This window comes from Pongo pygmaeus, chromosome 19 (genome assembly GCF_028885625.2).
Source record: "Pongo pygmaeus isolate AG05252 chromosome 19, NHGRI_mPonPyg2-v2.0_pri, whole genome shotgun sequence".
Lineage (NCBI taxonomy): Eukaryota > Metazoa > Chordata > Mammalia > Primates > Hominidae > Pongo > Pongo pygmaeus.
The window spans coordinates 81910215-81929795 of NC_072392.2; the positions used below are offsets into that span (position 1 = coordinate 81910215).

The window sequence follows — 19581 nt, forward strand, 5'->3', positions numbered from 1 at the left end:
TTTATTGGCCAAGCATGGTGGCTTACACCTACAATACCAGCACTTTGGAAGGCTGACGTGGGAGGATTGCCTGAGTTCAGAGGTTTGAGATCAGCCTGGGCAACTTATTGAGGCTCATCCCTACAAAAAAATAAAAAATTAGCCGGTGCATGCCAGTGGTCCCAGCTACTTGGGAAGCTGAGGCAGGAGGATCGCCTGAGCCCCAGAGGTTGAAGCTGCAGTGAGCCGTTATCATGCCACTGCACTCCAGCCTAGGTGACAGAACGAGACTCTGTTTCAAAACAAACAAACAAAAAAACCCACAACTTTTTATTATGGAAATTTCAAGCACACACAAAAGTAGACAGAGTATTAAACTGAACTCCCATGGACCTGTCACCCAGCTTCAACATTACTAACTTTTTCCCAGTCTTGTTTTATCAATTCCCACTTTTAAATTTTGCTGAAGTATTTAATAACAAATCATATTTTACACCTCTTTGGATGACTCCTTACTCTACCTTATATTTGTAGAAATTGTTCTTTGAACTGACCTAATGAGTCTCTCCAGAAAATCTTCAATGTCAATACTAGTTACATGCACAGATATGTCACTGGTTAAGAAAACTGATCAGGCATATCACTAACTCAAGGGGGAATTCCTGTGACTCTGTAGTAGAAAATCTTAATTCTGAGGAAAATCAGTATGGAGATTCTTATGGCATCTCAAAGATGAACAATGGAAAAGACCTTTCAAGTCCTGGAGTTGAGTCCCTTAGGAGTCGAGGCCATGTTTTCAGGACTGCTACTCCAGTCTCTATGTTTTCTACCTTATTTCCTAAATAATTTTTTTCTTTCAACATTTGTTTAAGTTCTGGGGCACATGTGTAGGATGTGCAGGTTTGTTACATAGTTAAACATGTGCCATCATGGTTTGCTGCACAGATTAATCCATCACCTATATATTAAGCCCAGTATGCATTAGCTATTCTTCCTGATGCTCTCTCCCCAAGTCCCAATAGCCCCAGTGTGTGTTGTTCCCCCTCCATGTGTCTGTTGGAACATAGTTTTTAAATCTAGTGGCCTCTTCTGTCATTGGCAGAAGAGTCTAAGCTGAAGTGGTAGATGAATGGTTGGGATTGAGCAATAGTTGTGGGTACTGTTGTCAAACCTGATAGATGCTCAGAGGGTGAAAGGTAACGGTAGAGAAGAGGAAAAAAGGAAACAATCGGGAAAAGGCAAATTGAGTGAAAGAAAACAGAATCCTATGTTGAGAAGAAAGGAAGAATATACTCAGACCATTGCTTTTTAAACCCTACATTTTAAGTATACAATTAGCCAACCTTTCCTTCTGTTTCTTTTCAGAATTATAGCGTTCAGCCGGCCTGTGAAATATGAAGATGTGGAGCACAAGGTGACAACAGTATTTGGACAACCTCTTGATCTACATTACATGAACAATGAGGTGAGAAGGCAGATGGATGGGGCAGGGACAAGAGGGGCAGATGCCTACCTTTTTTCTCTCTGTTTAACAGAGCCTTTAAAGTTTGTTCCTCTAATATCATCTGCAGGTTTTCATTTTCTAGACCCCCTTTTCTTAATTCCAACAACTCTGGGATTTCTGTTTTTTACTACATGGGAGATTACTCAGCCATCTCAGCCATCTCCATTCCCCCTACTCATTCAGTGCAGATAGCTCTAATATTCCATGGTGGAATCAGGTATGGTACCAGGGCTAGGGCTTATATTGTCTCCTTTACATTTTGTAGGAGTATCTTATTTTTTTCCCCCCAGCACAGCCTTAACAAGAAGCAGAGGGTTTAGCAGGGGCTAGGGAGGTGTGAAAAACCAGTGAGTAGGTCATCTATTACAGTCGTAAATGCAGGATTCTTCTCTCAGAGTTTCTTCTGATTGGAGCTTATTTGTTTCAAATGTTAGCACCTGCTCCAATAAGTTCTTTAACTCCTCCTCCTTCTCACTCCACCCCAATGGTCCTTATTTACTTCTACTTTGAATATCACCCAGGAAGGAATTCTTTTGAATGTCAGTTTCTGGGCTGCTTTCCCAGCTCCAAGAAGAATATTAAAGACTACAATCAGCTTAGGCTGGTGCTTTGCGGTGTATTTATGCTGAGTAAAGAACGTGTACCTCGAGGAAATTGAGTTAGGGGTGCAAGACAAGAAAGCTGGGTGACATCATGACCCTTTGAGAACCAGATCATCACTGTGTAGTTTTATTTTATTTGATGAGGAGTTACAATTTTTCTTTTAGTAAAGACTTTTCTGAATGATTTAGTACTCTTTTCTTTTTCACTTAATATTTCCATTAAGAATTCCTGATGTTTCTTTATTCTAAAGCCAAATATAAATCATTGTTATTATTTTAGTTCATACATGTCTTAACATAGTCTACTAATGTTAATGATCAGGAGTTGACTAACTTACATTTGATGAATTTAAAATCCCTCAATTCCGTTCTTTTGTTTGCCCTTTAAACCCTGCACTGTCAGGATCTAAGAATCCCAAATGAAAAATCTACTGAGATTTTATTTATTTATGTCTTTGTAATTATAGTTTTATTGAGATTAAAAAATTTATCATCTAAAAGTATACCATTCAGTGGTTTTTAGTATGCTGATAGAGTTGTGCAACCAACACCGCTATCTAATTCCAGAACATTTTCTTTTTTTTTTCTGAGACAGAGTCTTGCTCTGTCGCCCAGGCTGGAGTGCAGTGGTGCAAACATGGCTCACTGCAGCCTTGACCTCCTGCACTCAAGCGATTCCCCCGCCTCAGCCCCCCAAGTAGCTGGGACTACAGGCACACACCACCACACCTAGCTAATTTTTTTGTATTTTTTATGGAGGCAGGGTTTCACCATGTTGCCCAGGCTGGTCTCAAATTCCTGAGCTCAAGCGATCTGCCTGCCTCAGCCTCCCAAAGTGCTGGGATTACAGGCATGAGCTACCGCACTTGGCCTCCAGAACATTTTTATCACTCCAAAGAGAAACCCTGTACCTATTAACAGTTATTCCCCTTTCTCTCCTCTTCCCAGCTCTTGGTAAGCACTTATTTTTCTGTCTCTTTGGATTTACCTATTCTGAACATTTCGTGTAGTGGAATCATACAGTACATGACCTTTTTAGTCTGGCTTCTTTGACTAAGCGTATGTTTTCAAGGGTCATCTATGCATGTTGTCAGTATGTCATTCTATTTTATGGCTGAATAATAAATATTCCGTTTATGGATATACCACATTTTGTGTATCTGTTCATCTATTGATAGACATTTGGGTTGTTTTCATTTTTTGGTGATTAAATAGTGCTGCTATGAACATTTGTATACAAGTGTTTAAATGAACGTATGTTTTCAATTCTGTAAGGTATATACCTAGGCGTGGAATTGCTGGGTCATAAGATAACTCTAACTTTTTGAGGAACTGCCCAGACTTTCTATAATGGTTGCACGATTTTACAGTCCCACTAGCAACTTATGAGTGTATTAGTAGTTTATTCTCACTCTGCTGTAAAAAACTGCCCGAGACTGGGTAATTTATAAAGGAAACAGGTGGCTAGGTGCAGTGACTCATGCCTGTTAATCCCAGCACTTTGGGAGGCTGAGGTGGGCAGATCACGAGGTCAGGAGTTCGAGACCAGCCTGGCCAACATGGTGAAACGCCGTCTCTGCTACTAATATAAAAATTAGCTGGGCATGGTGGCGCACACCTGTAGTCCCAGCTACTCAGGAGGCTGAGGCAGAAGAATTGCTTGAACCCGGGAGGCGGAGGTTGTAATGAGCCGAGATTGCGGCTCATTTGAGACAGAGTTGAGACTCCGTCTCAAAAAACAATTTAAAAAAATTTATTTATTTATTTTTTAAATAAATAAAGGAAAGAGGTTTAATTGACTCACAGTTCAGCATGGCTGGGGAGGCCTAGCAAACTTACAATCATGACGGAAGGGAAAGCAAACACATCCTTCACATGGCGACAGGAGAGAGAAGGGCCAAGTAAATGAGAAAAAGCCCCGTATAAAACCATCAGATCTCGTGAGAACTCACTCACTATCGGGAGAACAGCAGCATGGAGATAACCACCCCCGTGATTCAGTTACCTCCCACTGGGTCCCTGCCACGACACATGGGGATTATTGGAACTACAATTCAATATGGGATTTGGGTGGGGACACAGCCAAACCATATCAATGAGGGCTGCAGTTTCTCCACCATCCTTACCAACATTTGTTATTTTCTTTTTTTAATAGCCATCCTAGTAGGTGTAAAGTGATATGTCACTGTGGGTTTTGTTTTTGTTTTTGGTTTGAGACAGGGTTTCACTTTGTTGCCCAGGCCAGAGTGCAGTGTGCAATCATGGCTCACTACAGCCTTGACATCCTGGGTTCAAGTGATCCCCCCCACCTCAGTTTCCCCAGTAACTGGGATTATAAGCACATGCCACCACACTGAGCTAATTAAAAATAAATTTTTGTAGAGATGGGGGTCTCACTATTTTGCCCAGGCTGGTCTTAAACTCCTGGCCTCAAGTGATTCTCTCGCCTCAGCTTCCTAGGATTACAGGTGTGAGCCACTATCCCCAGCCTACTTGGTTTTTTTTTATTTAACTCCCTTCCCAACCATTCTTATTTAACTCCCTTCCCAACCATTCTTATTTATTCCCACTTTGAATGTCACACAGGAAGAAATTCTTTTGCAATATAATATGATTTGCAGAACATCCTCCCATAAGTAGTTTTGAGATTTTATTTTAAATATGTACTGTTTTTGGCCAGGCGCGGTGGTTCATGCCTGTAATGCCAGCACTTTGGGAGGCTGAGGCAGGCAGATCTCTTGAGCTCAGGAGTTCAAGACCAGCCTGGACAACATGGTGAAACCCCATCTCTACAAAAAGTACAAAAGTTAGTCGAGTGTGGTGCCTCATGCCTGTAATCCCAGCTACTTGAGAGGCTGAGGCAGGAGGATCACTTTAGCCCGGGAGGCAGAGGTTGCTGTGAGCCGAGATTGTGCCACTGCACTCCAGCCTGGGCAACAGAGGGAGATGCTGTCTCAAAAAAAAAAAAATCTTGTATTATAAATTGGGAACTGTATAAGTTAATTGGACTTTTGCTTGATTTTGTGTTTACCATACGTGTATAAAATCTGGCCAGGCGTGGTGGTTCACTCCTGTAATCCCACCACTTTGGTAGGCTGAGGCGGGCAGATTACTTGAGGTCAGGAGTTCAAGACCAACCTGATCAATATGGCAAAACCCAGTCTCTACTAAAAAAAAAAAATTAGTGGAGAGTGGTGGTGTGCACCTGTAATCCCGGCTACTCTGGAGGCTAAGGCAGGAGAATCGCTTGAACCCAGGAGGTGGACATTGCAGCAAGTTGAGATTGTGCCACTGCACTCCAGCCTGGGCGACAGAGTAAGACTCTGTCTCCAAAAAATAATAAGAATAAGAATAAGATCTGACATTTGCTAGGTCCTAGGCAAGGCATACGTTTGCATCTTATGAATCTCTTAATACCAGATATTCATAACATACTCTGCTTTTTGCAGTGAGTGAGACTTATTGGTACCCTCAGGGACCTTCTATTTAATATTTCACTGGAATGTATGAGTGTATTAGTCTGTTCTCATGCTGCTGTAAAAAACTGCCCAAGACTGGGTAATTTATAAAGGAAAGAGGTTTAATTGACTCACAGTTCAGCATGGCTGGGGAGGCCTCAGGAAACTTATAATCATGACGGAAGGGAAAGCAAACACGTCCTTCACATGGCGACAGGAGAGAGAAGTGCTGAGCAAAGGGGGAAAAGCTCCGTGAGAATGGAAGAGGTAGTTTTCAGGTTCTAGTCACTGACTTTGCCCTTAAACAGAAAGATATTAAACCGTGCTATGCAGTCTAAATTTGTGTTTTTATTTGTATAACAATTTTCATCCTCTGACCATCCCTCCACCCCTCCTCTTCCTTTTCTGCTTGTTCTATTAATGTCAGCACAATTGGCAATAGAGTGGGACATGATCCTACTTAATTTGGAAAAGAATATGGGGGCTATAACTGTTTGCAGCTTGATGCTTTGAAGTAAATGGTGTTTTTGGAAAGGAAGCTCTTCTCAGAAAGTATCTCACAACAGGGTACTGAGGTATGCTACAGCTTGGATGAACTAAAAACATTAAGTGAAAGAAGCTAGATGAAAAAGATTGAATCTTTATGAATTGAATTGAATATGTATGAATTGTATGAGTAAATGGAATGAAATGTCCAGAAAAGGCAAATCAATAGAGATAGAAAGTAGAGTAGTGGTTGCCTGGGGCTGGAGGTGGAAAGGAGGAGTGACCATAAATGGGCACAAGATATCCTGTTGGAGTTCTGGAAATGTTTTAAAATTGGATTATGATGATGGTTGCACAACTATGTAAAGGTACTACAAATTTTTGGATTGTACATTTAGAGAAAAAAATCTCTATGGTTTCAACTAGATCTTTTAAGACCCCATAGTATCCAATGAGATTGTTTTCCTCCAAACTTATTTTTATTTTTTGTTTATTTTATTTCTGCAAAGTGAAACATTGAGATAAACTTCTGTTTTATATTATTTTCCTTTTCTATGTCTTGTATCACAGCTCTCCATCCTGCTGAAAAACCAAGATGATCTTGATAAAGCAATTGACATTTTGGATAGAAGCTCAAGCATGAAAAGCCTTAGGATATTGCTGTTGTCCCAGGACAGAAACCATGTAAGTAGCCCTTGTCATGGTCTGGCAGCTGAAGACAAAGCTTGCTTTCCTTCAGGAATTTGTCTTGCCTCCTTGACAGACGTTTTCGTTCCTCAGCCACTGCCAAATTGAGAGCATAAGCACAGCACAGCCCACTTGTCAGTGGCCAGTGAACATTCTGCATTTGATTTCACCGAAAAGCCAGATTGTCAGTGTTAACATTGCATCTAAAGGTTATTTGACTTATGGTGAGGGAGGAAGGAAAATACTTTATGATAAAGAATAAAATTCTTGTGCTCTAAATTTATGTTTTTTCAATTAGATTTTGACCCCAACAAGAGAAATTTGATTTGTTTGGCAGTGCCGATTAGGAAAGACTGTTAAAGATTTGAGACTGTCATGCTTTATAAACCCAACTCCCACAACACCTTGCTTTTCCCTTGGAACACTTGTAGGAAACAAACTTTTCCTTTTGTTCAGTGGAAAAAGCCATGGGTTGGGGGCCTCTTATAACTTATCAGCTGCTGCTTTACCCAATGGCAGGCAGTCTGTGGGGTGTCAGAAGTGGAGAATTATCCCTTATGCACAGTTTCCTCTCCTGAAGGATTCCTGGAGGCCCGCGTTTCACAAGAATGCTTGCAATCTGTGTCTGTCTTCCAATTACTGATTCCTCTACCAGTTTTCTTCAGATGCATGTTTCTGAAGGTTTCTTGGCACTATTTCCTTTTCTTATGCTTGACAACCTTTCCTTTTCTTTATGTGGACAGCCAACATGGCAGCGTAAGTATGGGTGTAGTGACTAGGACAAAGTTTAGGTGGAATGCTGCTCATGCTGACCATTTCTTTTCTTTTTTTTTTTTTTTTTGAAACAGTTTTGCTCTTGTTGCCTAGGCTGTAATGCAATGGTGTGATCTTAGCTCACTGCAGCCTCCGCCTCCTGGGTTCAAATGATTCTCCTGCTTCAGCCTCTCGAGTAGCTGGGATTACAGGTGCCTGCCACCATGCCTGGCTAATTTTTGTATTTTTTAGTAGAGGCAAAGTTTCACCATGTTCGTCAGGCTGGTCTCAAATTCCTGACCTCAGGTGATCCACCCGCCTCGGGCTCCCAAAGTGTTGGGATTACAGGCGTGAGCCACTGTGCCCGGCCATTTTTAAATTTTTTTAGTAGAGATGGGGTCTCACTGTGTTGCCCAGGCTGGTCTTGAATTCCTGAGCTCAAATTATCCACCCACTTTAGCCTTGCAAAGTGCTGGGATTACAAGTGTGAGCCACTACACCCAGCCTGTGATGAACATTTTTCTATGTTGTAATTATAATTTGTAAGGATGCATGTTTCCCTTGAGTGGATATACCATAATTTAATTAAATAACCATTTTTGCTACTGTTGGGACACAGAAACTGCTCCTGTTTTTTGCATTTATAAATATTTACATTTAAGAGTAACAATGGTAATGTAATCTTCCCTCCAGAACTTCCTCACCTAGACTTTAGGCTGCTTAATAAATGGAAGAATTATGATCCAAAATTGCTCTGTGCTCAGGAATCCTCACCTCTAGAACAGTGTTTCTCTAACTATCTGAGATGGAATATCAATTTTGTTCTTTTAATTTCCAATCTGTCATGGCCTTTTTTTTTTTTTTTTTTTTTTTGGAGATGGAGTCTCACTCTGTCGCCCAGGCTGGAGTGCAGTGGCGTGATCTTGGCTCACTGCAACCTCCACCTCCCGGGTTCAAGCGATTCTTCTGCCTCAGCCTCCCGAGTAGCCGGGATTACAGGTGCACGACACCACGCCCCGCTAAGTTTTGTATTTTTAGTAGAGAAGGGGTTTCATCATGTTGGCCAGACTGGTCTTGTACTCCTGACCTTGTGATCCGCCCGCCTTGGCCTCCCAAAGTACTGGGATTACAGGCATGAGCCACTGTGCCCGGCCGTACCAGTTCTTTTTTTAAATACAAAAACTGAGACGTGAAATGGAAAAATAAACTAGAGGTATATAAATTATAAGGCTACAGTTTTCATTAGTAGATTCAATAGACATAAAATCACTCTGCCAAATTGCTCTAAAGTTTTTCAAAGGGCCCTCTCCATTTCTTTACTTACTTGGTGAAAGAGCAGGACAAGCAGTATACCACAGTGTGTGGACTGGCACCAGCCCAAATATCATACCTTAAGTACACTGCTCCAGGATACTATATCACCTGGTCTTCATCACCTCCGCTGATACTGTCAGCCACTTTGTTTCTCCACTTTGAATTTCCTGCATTTGTAGCAGTTGCCTCACCGCCTTTTGTTACCACCTATTCCTTTATTTCCCTTTTTTTTTTTGAGATGGGATCTTACTCTGTCACCCAAGCTGGAGTGCAGTGGCGCAATGACAGCTCACCACAGCCTCAACCTCCCAGCCTCAAGTCCTCCCATCTCAGCCTCACAAGTAACTGGGACTACAGGCGTGTGCCCCCATGCTTGGCTTTCTTTTTTTTTTTTTTTTTTTAACTGTTTGTAGAGACAAGGTCTTGCCATGTTGCCCAAGCTGGTCTCAAACTCCTGGGCTCAAGCAATCCTTCTGTCTCAGCCTCCCAAAGTGCTGGGATTACAGGTATGAGCCACCGCACCTGGCTGTTTCTCTTCTTGTTCCTGTTTTGAATTGTGCTATCTCTTTCTTCTCTTTGGATTCTTCTTCTTCTTCTTTTGTTTTTTTGTTTTTTTTTTTTGAGATGGAGTTTCACTCTTGTTGCCCAGGCTGGAGTGCAGTGGTGTGATCTCGGCTTATCGCAACCTCTGGCTTCCAGGTTCAAGCGATTCTCCTGCCCCAGCCTCCCCAGTAGCTGGGATTACAGGCATGCACCACCACACCTGCCTAATTTTGTATTTTTTTTAATAGAGACGGAGTTTCTCCATGTTGGTCAGGCTGGTCTTGAACTCCAGACCTCAAGTGATCCGCCTGCCTCGGCCTCCCAAAGTGCTGGGATTACAGGCATGAGCCACTGCACCCTGCCTTGGATTCTTCTGATCCCTATATGGCAGCTTCTAATTTTCCTTCTGTCTTCATTCCTCACAAGGTACATAGTCTTACCTATCCCACCTCACTTTGGCCAAGGCCATGTCTAAGAGGCCTCAATATTATTCTTGAGAACTCCTGAGTTTTGGTGATTACAGAACTCTTTTTTTTTTTTTTTTTTTTTTTTTTTGAGGCACAGTTTCAATCTGTCGCCCAGGTACGATCTCAGCTCATTGCGACCTCCGCCTCCCAGATTCAAGTGATTCTCCTGCCTCAGCCTCCTGAGTAGCTGGGATTACAGGTACATGCCACCATGCCCGGCTAATTTTTGTATTTTTGGTAGAGATGGGGTTTCGCACTGTTGGCGAGGCTAGTCTCAAACTCCTGACCTCAAGTGATCTGCCCGCCTCAGCTTCTCAAAGTGCTGAGATTACAGGTGTGAGCCACCAGACCTGGCCAGTCTCTTTGTCTGAAAAGCCTCTCTCTAGCCTTGGTCTCTACCATCATTTTAAGATACTTCATTGTCTCCTTCTGTAGTTTTTGCTGTCCTAAGCCTTTGCTTTGGACCACCAACTTTTAGCTTATGCATCTAACTTTTACATTTGTCTTTCAGCTCTTGACCTTCTTAGGACCTTCTAGTCTCAGATCTTCCACTGTCATAAAGTAATATCAAGCTGAACCTTCTTTTGTAACTTGTATACGATAAAAACTAAACACCTAGCCACTTTGTTTTGTTACCTCATATTCGCGTTGACAAAAATAAGCTTCTAATCTTCTCACCTAAATATTTTAAGTTAAAAATATCAAGGATAATTTAAAAGGTAATTCTTTTCAGTCCTTGTAAAATAGTGGGACAAGTGCAGGAAGATAAAACAAACCTGATTGGGCAGAATAGCTTCTTCTGGCCCCTGTTAAAAATAATAACACTGGGCCGGGCGCGGTGGCTCACGCCTGTAATCCCAGCACTTTGGGAGGCCAAGGCAGGCGGATCACAAGGTCAGGAGATCGAGACCATCTTGGCTAACACGTGAAAACCCGTCTCTACTGAAAAATACAAAAAATTAGCCGGGCGTGGTGGCGGGCGCCTGTAGTCCCAGCTACTTGGGAGGCTGAGGCAGGAGAATGGCGTGAACCTGGGAGGCGGAGCTTGCAGTGAGCCAGGATTGCGCCATTGCACTCCAGCCTGGGCCACAGAGCGAGACTCCATCTCATCTCAATAATAATAACATTGGGCTGGGCATGGTGGCTCACACCTGTAATCTCAGCACTTTGGGAGGCTGAGGCAGGCAGATTACTTGAGCCCAGGAGTTTGAGGCCAGCCTGAGCAACATGGCGAAACCCTGTCTCTATTAAAAAGAAAACAAAAACAAAAATTAGCCGGGTGTGGTGGTGCGCACCCGTGGTCCTAGCTACTTGAGTGGCTGAGGTGGGAGAATCACCTGAGCCCGAGAGGTTGAGGCCACAGTGAGCCAAGATTGCAACACTGCACTCCAGCCTGGGTGACAGAGTGAGACTCTGTCTCGAATAATAGTAATAATAACAACACCTAGCACATAAAAAGTGTTTTTATCTTTCATTTGATTTTTACAACTCTGAGGGTACCAGGGCAGGCGTCTATTATCTCCAGTCTACATCTGGGGAAATTGAGATTTAGGGTGACTGCTCAGGTGAGGCAGTGTGTAGTGACAGAGCTGGTCTGAAATCCAGATGTTCTGACTTGTAGTCTAGTGCCTGTCAGTCACCATCCAGAAGAGGGATTTTTTTTTTTTTTTTTTTTTTTGTGATGGAGTCTCACTCTGTCACCCAGGCTGGAGTGCAGTGGCGCAATCTCAGCTCACTGCAGCCTCCATCTCCTGGGTTCAAGTGATTCTCCTGCCTCAGCCTCCCTAGTAGCTGGGATTACAGGCGTGCGTCACTACGCCCGGCTAATTTTCGTATTTTTAGTAGAGACGGGTTCGGGGGGAGCGGGTCTCACCATGTTGGCCAGGCTGGTCTCAAACTCCTGACCTTCAAATGATCTGACCGCCTTGGCCTCCCAAAGTGCTGGGATTACAGGTGTGAGCCACCACGCCCGGCCCCAGAAGAGGGATCTTAGAATTATTGTAGTCCTTGGGAAATCTCACCCAGGTTCCTCCACAATTGGAAATCATTAGAAGCCAAGCAGAAAGTATAATACTGTCCATGAGAAGAACTTGTGAGATGTTGTATCATTCTGTTCCCTGCAGCTTTGAAGACAACTGAGCTAGCAAACGTCTAGAAGACAAAATTTTCAAGGAGTTGGAGTCACTTTCATATATGAACAGTGTAAAAGTTTAGAATGCTTGGCCGGGCGTGGTGGCTCACGCCTGTAATCCCAGCACTTTGGGAGGCTGAGGTGGGTGGATCACTTGAGGTCAGGAATTTGATACCGGCCTGACCAACATGGTGAAACCCTGTCTCTACTAAAAATACAAAATTAGCTGAGCGTGGTGGCGCATGCCTGCAATCCCAGCTACTCGGGAGGCTGAGGCAGGAGAATTGCTTGAACCTGGGAGGCGGAGGTTGCAGTGAGCCGAGATTGTGCCGTTGCACTCCAGCCTGGGCGATGAGCGAAACTCCGTCTCAAAAAAAAAAAAAAAAAAAGTTTAGAACTCTTTAGTCAGGAAAGACAGCCTAAGCATATGTAATCAGAGTCTTTAAAGCATTTAAGAGCATGGATAATGAAGACACAGATTTATTCACCTAATCTCAATTTGGATGAACTCCTTGAATATTGAGCATTATCTTAGGACAAAAAAGAAATAATTTGTATAACAAGTGATAAACCAGCCTGGGTAACATAGCAAGACCCCTATCTCTACAAAAGTTTTAAAATCAGTCATGGTGGCAAATGCCTGCAATTCCACCTACCTGGGAGGCTGAGGCGGGAGGATCACTTGAGCCAAGGAATTCCAGGCTGCGATGAGCTATGATTGCACCACTGCACTCATGGAGCAAGACCCTGTCTCAAAAACAAAAAAGATGATATATGTGGCATCTGTTATTCTGAAATTGTATAGCTTCAAAGCAGATTTTAAAAAGGGCTTTAATAAATTCATGGATGGTAAAGCTGTAAATTTAATTAAATCACCTCAGATGCTTTCACAGCTATCATAACTATCATGGTCTTCCATGCAAATATCTCTTGGTACCACCATTAAAACAGAGGACTGGACAGGATGCTCTTGGTGATCCAGTGTGCCATTTCTTACCTTACATTCCCATGTAACAAACTAAAGCAACCCCTCTCCCTGCTTCACCTCGTCCCTGCATCGTTGAATCCACTTGCCAGATATTTTATTGAGATAATTTGTGGGTAGAATTTTGTAACTTATTTTTCTACTGATCTCCTATCTTCCAGTCACTGAAATCTTGATGCACATGGTTTCCTGGTAATTTTTTCATATTGTTTGTGTTAGCCACAGCACACTTCTACCCAGAGTCCTTTAGTGAGGTGTTCATGGAATGATCAAACACCATCTTCTATTTGTTGTCTTTAGAATGTTCTGCTAGCTACACAGTTCATGCCTATGGGCTCTCCTGTCACTCTGTGACAGTCCCCTTATATTCTCAGGCATAGTCCACCTTTCTCCTTCCTCTTTTTCCCACTTCTGAGTCTTATTCAAGGTGTCCTAAACCCTTGAAGCAACCTCATTTTTATTTACCATACCATTCCCTTTTGCCCCCTTAAATTGAGGTTTTCAAAATTTGGCTGAATATTACAAAATATCAGTGCTTGGACTCTATGTCCACAGGTTCTGTTGATCTGAGGTGTCAAAATCTCCACAGGCAGCTGGGCATGGTCGCTCACCCCTGTAATCCCAGCACTTTGGAAGGCCAAGGCGGGCAGATCACCTGAGGTCAGGAGTTCGAGACCAGCCTGACCAACATGGAGAAACCCCATCTCTACTAAAAATGCAAAAAATTAGCTGGGCGTGGTGGCACATGCCTGTAATCCCAGCTACTCGGGAGGCTGAGGCAGGAAAATCACTTGAACCTGGGAAGCAGAGGTTGCGGTGAGCCGAGATTGTGCCATTGCACTCCTAGCCTGGGCAGCAAGAGTGAAACTCCGTCTCAAAAATAAAAAAAATAAAAAAAATTAGCCAGGCATGGTGGTGCACGCCTGTAATCACGAGGTGGGGGCGGGAGAATCACCTGAACCTGGGAGGCAGGTTCTGTCGCTAATAAAAATACAAAAAATTAGCCGGGCATGGTGGCGGGCACCTCTAGTCCCTGCTACTTGGGAGGCTGAGGCAGGAGAATGGCGTGAACCCGGGAGGCGGAGCTTGCAGTGAGCCAGGATCGCGCCACTGCACTCCAGCCTGGGCGCAGAGCAAGACTTCGTCTCAAAAAAAAAGCTCCACAGGCAATTCCCCTGGGCAGCTAGGGTTGAGAACCATTACCTGCAATTGAGGCATGACTCACTTCTAAGACGTGGCTACTCAAAGTGTGGCCCGTGTAACAGCAGTGTCAGCATCACCTGGAAGCTGGTTAGAAATGCAGACTCTGAGCTCCACCCCAGACCTACCGAATCAGAATCTGCACTTGAACAAGATTGCAAGTGATTCATATGTGCATTAAAGGGTGAGAAGCTCTGCTTTGAGACCTTCACTGATTGTCTTCACCTGCTTTCTAACCTGTTGCCACAACCTCAACCTTTTCTTTTACAAATCTATGCTTGTGCTGGCCATTGAAATTCAGCTTTTAGATTTTTTATATATTTTATTTTATTTTGTTTTGTTTTTGAGATGGAGTCTTGCTCTGTCACCCAGGCTGGAGTGCAGTGGCGCGATCTCGGCTCACTGCAAGCTCCGCCTCCCAGGTTCATGCCCTTCTCCTGCCTCAGCCTCCTGAGTAGCTGGGACTACAGGTGCCCGCCACCACGCCCAGCTAATTTTTTGTATTTTTATTAGAGACAGCGTTCCACTGTGCTGGCCAGGATGGTCTCGATCTCCTGACCTCATGATCCGCCCGCCTCAGCCTCCCAAAGTGCTGGGATTATAGGCATGAGCCACTCCGGGCCTAGCTTTTAGATTTTTTAATTGAGGGTTTAGATTGTATGTCCTTTGGTACACATTTCAAATTCATGTTGCCATGATTTATTGAATTCCCACTATGTGTAAGGCCCTGCATTCAGGCAGGTGGCAGGGTGCTCATCATGCACCTCCTCTTTGTGAGTGCAAGACTGTGACCCTCCCTTGCCCTTCACTTGCCTGCCTCCCCAGTATGTGGCTTTGACTGTTGTTTCCTTTTTGACCCTTAGCAGAGAGCTATTGCACATCGGAGGCTTCAGCAAGAACATTCACTTCCCCTTGGTTCTGACTTCCCGTTAGAGCAAGACAGTTTTTCAAGACAACCTGCATGTGATAAAGTCTGGCATGGGGACTACAGGAGGTTGCTTGGCAGCTGAACTCTCCCCTGAGAGCGGGAAACCTTTTTCCTGGAGGACAGGATATAGAGTTTGTTTAGATCAGATTTTTTTTGTTAGGTGGAGGTAGAGGAGATAGAGGAGCAAGTAGAAACTTTGAACCAACTTGTTTGTAAATCCTGAGCTCTCACCCCTACTCTGACCAGTGCCCTGCTTATTTGTAATAGCATCCTGACATCACTTGATTACCTCCAGGGTTTAGTTTTAAGCTTTCTCAGTGCAAAGGCCCCCCTTTGTTGCTTAGTTTTCTCTGGTGGCTGGACTGGGCTCGGTGGAAAGAGTGGGTGGGTGCTGGGAGGATTGCTGACCCTCCTCTCAGGCCCTTGACCTCTGTCTGGCAGAATGGTACTTATGGTAGCTTTTCCCAATTGAACATCATCCTGAGATGATTTGCATGTAAACCCTGGAATCTTCTTAATTTTCAGGGAGTGATTATGGTTGGGAAAAAGAAGCATATTGAGCTACTTTTAAACATACATATATGAGCTGGGCATGGTAGCATGTACCTATAGTCTCAGCTAACCCGGAGGCTGAGGCGGGAGGATCCCTTGAGCCCAGGAGTTTGAGTCCAGCCTGGGCAACATAGCAAGACTCTGTATCAATCAATCAATAAGATAAATGATAAATACATATATAGCAACCAGAATTTTGTTGGGGAGGGAAGTTGCCATCATTCACTCTCCATTCTGACTCCCTCCTCTGCAGAAATAATTTTCTGCTACTCTTCCTAAACTCTCTGGAGAATTTTATGAGAGGGTATTCACAGCTCTCTTTTCTGTTTTGCAGATTATTACAGGAATGCCTGTTATTCCTCCATGTCTGGATCATCACCTGTTAAACTGGGGCACTAGGTCTCAGCGCTCATACATCATTGAAGCTGTAAAACTACATTGAGCGAATAGTGGTTTGCTGAGACAAATAGAGGAGTGAGATTTGGGGGAAAGCTGGGTAACTCATGTATTAAAAGCATGAAGGTGGCTGAGCCTGCAGGGAGTCCTTAGGAAAAGGATGAGAAGGCCTTGATAGGCCTGACTGTGTAAAGATGTAGCTCGGCCTTTTTCCTCTTCTTTTGCAGAACAGTTCCTCTCCCCACTCTGGGGTGTCCAGACAGGTGCGGATCAAGGCTTCCCAGTCCGCAGGGGATATAAATACTATCTACCAGCCCCCGGAGCCCAGAAGCAGGCACCTCTCCGTCAGTGAGTATTTCACCCCTTTTTTCTCCACCTCTATTTTATCTGCCCACATTTTAAAAAAGCAACAAGTATTTGTTAATTAAAATCATCAAATATTTATTAACTATTACTCTGTGTAGAGTAATCCTTTATGCCTTTATTTTATTTAGGGAGGAAGGGCAAAGAAATAACTGGGATGGTATCCTGACTCTCAAGGAACTTAAAATATAATGATATAGTAGTGTGATTAAATTCTTTGTAAACATCCCTGAAAAAGTGATCGCCTCAGACATCTGCTTGAAGACTTCCAGCTGTGTTTACACTCACTTTTGACCGTTCTTATGAAGAATAGAGACTTGTAAAGTTAGGAATCAGGTCTAAGTTTGAATTTTGACCTTAAACCTCTGGCTTATGATTCCTGAGAAGTCTTTATACTTCAGGGAAGATGCTGACCAATGAAACTTTTGAGAGAGTCAAGCTAAGTTGTCTGGGAAGGAAAGGAGACTATTGACATAGTACAGTCATTTCTCTGTAGGAGATTGGTTCCAGGACCCCTGTGGATGCCAAGATCTGTGGATGCTGAAGTCCCTGAAATAAAATAGTGTAGCATTTGCATATAACCTACTCACATCCTCCCTTATAGTTTAAATCATATCTGGGTTATTTATAATACCTAATATGATGTAAATACTATGTAAATAGTTCTTATGCTATATTTTTATTTGGTTTTTTTTGCTATTATTTTTTATGATTTTCCACATATTCTCAATCTGTGGTTGGTTGAATCCACAGATGCAGAACCTGCAGATATGGAGAGCCAACTGTATATACAACCCTCTGCTAACTAGTCAGAAAGCTCTGTGGCTGCTACCAGTCCTTCCCAGGACAGGAATCTAAATCAGGCCTGTGCATTATTATTTGTTAACCCAGGATTCCTGTGGATTCCACTTTTGAGAGTCTGGGGAGAAAGCCCCCATTTCTTGAATTGTGGAACTTGTATCAAAAGGGAAATCTGGTCTTATCAAACATCGTGTTGAGCCTGCTGCCTTAATGTTGTGGAGACCCCTGCTGCTGCTAGAAAGCCAGCTTTGCCCTTATCCATATAGGTAGAATTGCTTCAAATTGAACTGTCCTCTGAAGATCCTGAGCTGAGCTTGAGAGATCTAAGCACTGATCCTGTTGCTGAGTTTGTTTGCAATATGCCTCCTGAGGGAGTTGCAGGAAAAATATGTTACTGAGGTACTGACTTTGCCTTACTGAGTAACTTCTGGAATCCAGGCAAGTACTGGTAGTAAGTATTGCCAGGCTGAAAGTCTGTATATGAATTTCAGATTTCTGTAGATAATTGGGGAATGTGTTGGTTGAGGAGGGAGAGTTAGTACCCTAGCAAGGAGAGCCTAGCCACAGCTAGGCTGTGGATCTGTGTGCCTCAGAGCCTGGGAAGCTCTGCCAGTTTGGCCTCTTTTCCATAGTCCTTGTAGAGATTGAGGGGATGGAGGTGGGCAGCATGGTCCCTTGTAATCAGTAAGGATTGATGGGTCAGTAACTGGGTCTCCTGCCCCCAAGCAAGAGCCTATGATATGTGCATGGAGGCAGGGGCTAAATACTTAGTGACTGGACCCTTTCTCCATGTTACTGGGAGCTGTATATGGAAATGATTTTCCTGGCTGAGAATGCTGAGGAATGAGATTTCTGTGAAGTAGTTCCTGTTTATCTGGAAAATGGGCAACACAGCCTCTTAGCATACCTAGATCCTGGCTTCCTTCATTCAGCAAAGCATTAAGTACCAGCCATTGGGCTGAGATGAATGCTGCAGTGAAGCATTTGGAAGAGCAAGGGTGGCTGGAGCAGATTCCGCCTGGGAGAGAGGGGCTTTCACAGAAAAGGTAACATCAGAGCTGACACTCCAAGGAAGATTTACTGAGCATCAAGTAGAGAGAGATATCTCAGGCATAGTAAGGAGCACCTGCCAGGCATGATCACAAAAGAACTTGGTGGGTTGAAGAACCCCAGGGGCTTTGCAGTGTGTGTAGGGTAAGGTAGATGTGGCAAGAGAATGGGCTGAGCCTGTGAGCCTTTCCATAGAGCGAAGAAATGGGAGAGATGATTTCTAACTGGAATGATCTGGAAAGTGCATTCTGAGGGGAGCTGTTCCATCTGGACCTTGAAAGATTGTGGCGGATTTCCATAGGGTACAAGGGGAGAGAGGGCTTTTAGACTTTGTCTGTGGAGAGCTCACTATCCTTCAGGTCCAGGCTGGCTGATACATTTGGAGGAGGAGTAGAGAGGCCAAGAAAGGATGCCTGGGTGTTTTCTAAGGGACTCTGAACTGCACTCAGGCTTTTTTGGTAGGCAGTAGAAGCCACTGAAAATGTTTGCCCCTTTTACCCATCACCATTATAATATTTATTATGTTGTCTTTTTTTTTTTTTTTTTCCGAGACAGAGTCTCACTCTGTCACCCAGGCTGGAGTGTGCATTGATGCCATCTCAGCTCACTGCAACCCCTGCTTCATGCGCTCAAGCAGTTCTTCTGCCTCAGCCTATTACAGGTGCACACCACCACTCCCCGCTAATTTTTGTGTTTTTAGTAGAGACGGGATTTCGCCATGTTGGCAGGCTGGTCTGACTCCTGACCTCAGATGATCACCCGCCTTGGCCTCCCAAAGTGTTGGGATTACAGGTGTGAGCCACCACGCCTCAACCTATGTCATGTTGTCTTATCTCTCTTCCATCATACTGCGTTTTTGTTCATTCATTCAAAAGATAATTACTGGCTGGGCATGGTGGCTTATGCCTGTAATCCCAGCACTTTAGGAGGCCGAGTTGGGTGGATTGCTTGAGCCTTAGGAGTTTGAGACTAGCCTGGGCAACATGGCAAAACCCCGTCTCTACAAAAAATACAAAAATTAGCCAAGTGTGGTGGTGCATGCTTGTAGTCCCAGGTACTTGGGAAGCTGAGGTGGGAGGATCACTTGATCCTGGGAGGCAGAGGTTTCAGTGAGCCATGAATGTGCCATAGTACTCCAGCCTGGGCAACAGATCAAGACCCTGTCTCAAAAAAAAAAAAAAAAAGTAATTTCCAAAGTACCTACTATGTGCCAGAAATATGGGAAGCAAAAAACACACAGGCCCTGTCCCTGTGGCCTTTACAATCCATGGAAAGACAGACATTTACTTCTTATGATGTGATTAATGTATAATTACAAACTGTGACTGAAAGGTGTGTGGTGCTGCAAGTGGGCTATAACTAAGAAATGGGCTGGGAATGTT

General features: G+C 43.7%; 1 protein-coding gene across 7 annotated transcripts in view; it reads left to right on the plus strand.

Moving 5' to 3' along the window:
* MAP3K3 (mitogen-activated protein kinase kinase kinase 3) overlaps nt 1–19581 on the plus strand; it is a 74810-nt gene that overhangs the window by 29336 nt on the left and 25893 nt on the right. For all 7 annotated transcript variants that reach the window (XM_054458953.2, XM_054458954.2, XM_054458955.2 and 4 more), the window contains 3 exons: nt 1345–1444; nt 6600–6713; nt 16213–16333. In XM_054458953.2, the coding sequence (XP_054314928.1) occupies nt 1345–1444; nt 6600–6713; nt 16213–16333 (335 nt within the window). The remainder of the gene's footprint in view (nt 1–1344; nt 1445–6599; nt 6714–16212; nt 16334–19581) is intronic.